This window comes from Herpailurus yagouaroundi, unplaced genomic scaffold (genome assembly GCF_014898765.1).
Source record: "Herpailurus yagouaroundi ecotype Mexico unplaced genomic scaffold, PumYag 67793, whole genome shotgun sequence".
Classification (NCBI taxonomy): Eukaryota; Metazoa; Chordata; class Mammalia; order Carnivora; family Felidae; genus Herpailurus; species Herpailurus yagouaroundi.
Window position 1 is genome coordinate 9062243 of NW_024420586.1, and position 5160 is coordinate 9067402.

The window sequence follows — 5160 nt, forward strand, 5'->3', positions numbered from 1 at the left end:
AGTAATACGGTGAAGTAGAACGCAAAATGTAAGTTCCTAACATATTCCACTTTATTAAAATAAAGTTGGTTTTTATATACTTCTACCCAATTTCTAAAATTACCGAAATCTAACATTATTACAGGTATTAACGGAGGAATCGGAAGAGGAGGTTTTGCAACAGCCTATTTCAGTCGAGTGTGATACTGTATACTGTAAATCATTTCTAACTACACAGAAAAGAAGCAGAACGTAGTGTTTGCTTTTAGTTTATTAATTTATTTTGCAGGAATCTTTGACTTTCCGAATATGTACTGTTTGGAAGTACGATGCATGCATAGCCTTTTAAAATGCCTTTGTACAATTTCACCTCAAAATAATGATTCACAGCATACACGGAAACCTAAAAGAAACATGGTATTTACAAGATTTAATAGGTTCTTGCTGTTTCAATGAAGAAACTGATCAATTCTTTTACAGTAGGGAACCATGGACATTGGGTCTCATTATAAATAAGAATTCAGAATTGTTCAGTCTCAAAGCAACTTTTCATGGCTTTAGAAACTAAAATCGAGTCATCATCCTATTAATCTCTGAATGCCCAAGCCATGCAAAATTCTACTTGTATTAAATATTTGGGGATGCAAATAATAAAAAAAAGGCAGGTCTAGTGAAGGTGAAAACATCATCAGAATTAACTTTCACACTAAGAAAATCCTGTCAATTCTTTCAAAAAGATACAGTAGTGGTGCAACAGACAGTGCCCAATTTATTGATTTTTTTTTTTTTTATAGTAACATTTCAGTGGTCATGGTTCTTGCTCGACTGATATACCAATATACCCTTTAACTACGAAGGGACATCTTCACATTCCAGGATACATGACTGATGTTTTCCAAGGACAATTTTTTTATGCCTTATAGTCTTGCTTTTTTGTTTATACTGTCAAAGACATTACAGTTACCTTTTAAAATACTATAGAAAACTGAGTTGCCACAGAAAGTTGGATATGAACCCTAGATCATCGGGACAAGACGATGACAAAATTGAAGGAAACGATATTTTTTTAATAATTAAAAAGTACTAAAACTGAGACCAGCTCCTTAAAAATTAAACTGCCTATCACACTTCCCACTTCATTCAGGGAAATAAACAAATGAGCAACACTTTGCCCCCCTCCTTTTCCTCGTCTAAAACTACCTTTCCTATGACGCAGTTCTTCCGTTTAAAACCCCCTGCCTCTTTGCTCTCCCATACAAGGTCATTATCAATGCAAACGTTTTACAATGCTTAGGAAGTTTCTGGCTCCTCTATTACCACTTTAAACTCTTAAGACCTACTCCACACGTTAAGGGACAATGTACTTGGAACAAAACAGCACGTGTGCTTTCTAAAAACCCAGTTTATAAAACCATGAAATAGTGTAAAACGTATAGTCAGGTCTATGTGTTACCAGATACATCAAACTAGACACGTTTTAAGAAAAAAGACGTCTCGCTAGCAACCAGCCGCGCCCGGCCTACGCGAAGAGCGGCGGGCCGAGGCGGACAGGTGCGGCCCGGCGTCCGCCGTCCTGCCGCCCTCCTGCCGCCGGCCGACTGGGCACGCGCTTCAGTCTGACCGGGACGGCCTTTCCAAAAGGCACCTTGAAAGTTGACCGAGTCCTCCTTCAAAGTGGTCAGAGGCAAGAAGTCTAGAGAGGGGACACAGTTAAAGAGCTCAAACGTGTCCGTGGAAAACAATTTTGCTTCCTTTAAAAACTGAATGCAGCCTAACTTGGCCTACGAAAACTTGGGCCCAACCAGAAATGAACACATGCGGAACTTCTGGAAAAGCCATCTCTGATGCCTCCTACCCCACCATCTACACCTATCCCAGAGACTGGTTTCTTCTCCTTTTTCCTGGCAGGGGCAGACAACGATCGACTAGATAGATCACCAAAGGACTGGAACCATGCATCTACCGTATGACGACAGCTTATTAACCCGGATGTGTGTTCATGCAATAGTTGTAAAGTCACCTACGTGGTTTCACTACGGCATCCGACTGTTTCCAGACATGCTACTTTCATTCTGAACGGACAGGCGCCCAGTTAACTGCTGCCACTTGGGCGTATCTAAGAAAAGAATACCGGTAAACCTCGAGCTAGAACACCAAGCAGGATATAGATTTCCCCCCTAAATTGTTATTTAATACCAAGCGGGGTGGATCGTCACTGAAGAGATAGGAAACCATACAAAGGCAAAGGCATTGGCATATTACACAAGAGTAGGACTGAGAGACGGACAGACACCAGTGTCACAGAAGCTTTTAAAGAAGGCGATTTTCAGGTCAGCGCTTTTAAGCCCATCTGCTTTCTCTCCGTTCTTTTCACAGTCTTCCCGCAGTCGAGTGAGGGATGTCTTAGCGGCGTAATCACAGAGCCACGCGTACTTGGCGAGACGAGTGGATATTTTGGGAATTTTCCACATACGAGACGTTGGCAAAGCGGTGGGTAGAGGGTGAAACATGACTTTGAAGGAGAACGGCGATGGGTGATGACGCCTTTGGTTTCATTGTGCATTTAGGGACAGCTGGTGTTTCCAGGTCTGCCCGACACCCCTGGTACCTTACAATACAATGACAGCTTCAAGAGTGTGGGTGTGTGTGCGCGTGCACGCGCGTGTGTACAGGGGGGCACGTGGCATGCGACGGTGGCTACTCCTAAAATCTGAGCCTCAGGTAACATCCTTCGGGATTCAAAGCCCTACTGATCGTATTGCCGTTTACATTCACCCAAATGATGGGAAGATTCCAAAATCCAATTCTAAGCTAGGAAGAAAATTCAATGACGGAGACCTTAAAGAAACGTCCTATGAACAGTCTCCCAGTGGTGCACCCTAGGGGGCCACGTGGTTTTCTCTCTCTTCAGTTACTCATACCCTAAAGTTTTGGCTTCACAAATAAGGAGTGCTTTAGTATCACCTGAGCTACCCGAACAAACTCATTATTACCTCTGAATGCACCCTGTTAACTTTAAACAGCTCTGAGTTGTCAAGTCCTTTGCGCTCACCTCTCTCTAATCTCATTTCTTCACCAGCCTTCTCCTCCTCCCGAGTAACACAGTATGCAACTTGATGACATCGGCCAACTGTAGTTTCCCTCACGCTGGTTTATTAACATGTGCAAATAAATCTGTACTGAACAGCTAATAGTGATTTTCTTTTTTTCAGCTAAGTTAGGATTGTGGCACAAAACACTGTGCTGTAAACATCATGAATTCATCACAAAATTGGAAGGAGGAAAAAAAAAGGCCCTACGGACTGCACACATTTCTTATAGAACGGCAGCTGAGCTCAAGATTTCCAAATGGATTCTGGAATGGATTTACATTTGGCATACATTCACTGTGCTATTGGCAAAGCGCAGTTTTATGAGAAGGTCATTCATAAAATTGTTCTTGGTAAGGACTTGTTATTTTTAAAGCCAATGGCCTAATAAAAGCATGCAGTAACATAAAAATTGTATCTATCGTGGCATAATTAGGTCTTAGTTACCAGTGTTGATTTAGCTTGATGAATTACTGTACAAGCAACAGGGATCTTCTCACCTCTGATTGTACTCTGGAACAAAGGGCATGATGTGCCTCATTCCTGACAGTTACAAATCACATTTCGAACTATCGTCGTGTGTTTGAAATTACCTCTGAAAAAAGCAGCAATTAAAAATACCCTTATTACTTAGCCCCCCCCCCCCAAAAAAAATTGTGGGTGCTTTTTCCTGTTCTTCTCTTTACTAGGAAACACCGGGAAGAAGCATGGGGAACCTGGGTTTTCCAGAGAGCTGTGACCAGGTGAGTCTGCTCTGGGAATTCACAGTTTGTCTGATAAACTGTAACAGGTCACACCATGACTGAAAGTTCTAGTTTATAAAGTAAGGGCTACTCAGCAGTAACTTTAACAATTGGGATTCCACAGAAGAGCACTTGCCCTCTCTGTGTACATTCTTTCAGGAGTGAATCCTTTCCCGGTTTCAAGTATCCCTTTCTCAACTCATTGCAGAGTGAGAAAGGGATAAAAAAAAAAAAAAAAAAAAGAAAAAAAAACCCCACCCCAAAAAAAAACCCCACCACAGAGAACTCCCCATTTTTCCTTTAGTGAGCACAACCAGCTCCAGGGTCCTTCCTCCTCCCCCCGTGGAATCTGCCATGGAAAGGCTGGGCAGATGAACAGCTTCCCAAGGTTTTCTTTTCTTCGAGTGGGGGCTCCAAGTTTCACTCTCGAACTGACGCGGACCCATCAGAGTTCAAGTGTACCGCGGCATCTCGCACTGCTCACAGCGGTTGAGGGCGGGGTGGTTCAGGAAGGTGCAGCTGTCACAATTCCACGGAGCTCCTTCGTAGTCCTCGTCTCGGGGCTGTGTCCGAGGACTCTGCTTGGAGCCGGATGGATGCTCTGAGGAAAGTTAGGTTGAAGAGAGAAAACAGAATGAACATTGCCAGGTATAATCCAAGCTGAAACACTACGAGAAAACAAGGGGGGCGGGGCGCAGTTTGCTACCTCACCTCCTGTGAAAGCCAGCTGGTATACGGAGCAACTAGACACAGGCAGCTCAATGGGTTTATGAGACAAATTCTACTTTGTTCAACATAATTGACTTTTTTGCTTTCAGAAGAAGATAAACAGAAGCCCAGTACATATGACCTTCCTCATTCATGATCTTAACAGCAGTTATGCTACGTGGCAGCCAAATGAACCAAACGAGAAATCTCACAGAACATGGGAGATTCTTACCATCTCCTTCGGTTTGCCCTGACGTCCCCCAGTACTAGCCAAACTGTCATCAACCTCTGCTAGGCTGGCCTCCTCCCATGAGACCTTCAGCCTCACAGTATGCATGCAGAGTTTTAATCAGAATGGTAAAAAAGAGAGACTCCACAGGTTTTCATAAAAGCTAAACTCATTCAAAGTAAGATTTTTGATCCTTAGCTTCTTTCCTACCTCTTTGGCATTATAATTTCCTTCAGATACAGTTTTTCAAAATGGACATATCTGAAGATGCCTGGGTGGCTCGGTCAGTTAAGCCTGAGACTCTTATTTCGCCTCAGGTCATGAGCTCAGGATTCTTGAGTTCAAGCGCCACCCCCCCCCCCCGCGCGGGGCGGGGTGGTGGGCGGGGGGGTGGGGGGAGGGGTTGTGGGGG

The 5160-nt window shown here is 43.6% G+C and overlaps 1 protein-coding gene across 6 annotated transcripts in view; it reads right to left on the reverse strand.

Annotated features, from left to right (window-relative positions):
• Positions 1–232: 232 nt before the first annotated feature.
• TAB3 (TGF-beta activated kinase 1 (MAP3K7) binding protein 3) overlaps positions 233–5160 on the reverse strand; it is an 87417-nt gene continuing 82489 nt past the window's right edge. For 5 of the 6 annotated variants that reach the window (XM_040468898.1, XM_040468896.1, XM_040468897.1 and 2 more), the window contains one exon: positions 233–4412. In XM_040468898.1, coding sequence (XP_040324832.1) covers positions 4317–4412 — 96 coding nt within the window. In that variant the 3' untranslated portion in view covers positions 233–4316. The remainder of the gene's footprint in view (positions 4413–5160) is intronic. The other variant, XR_005788255.1, reaches the window with a different exon arrangement.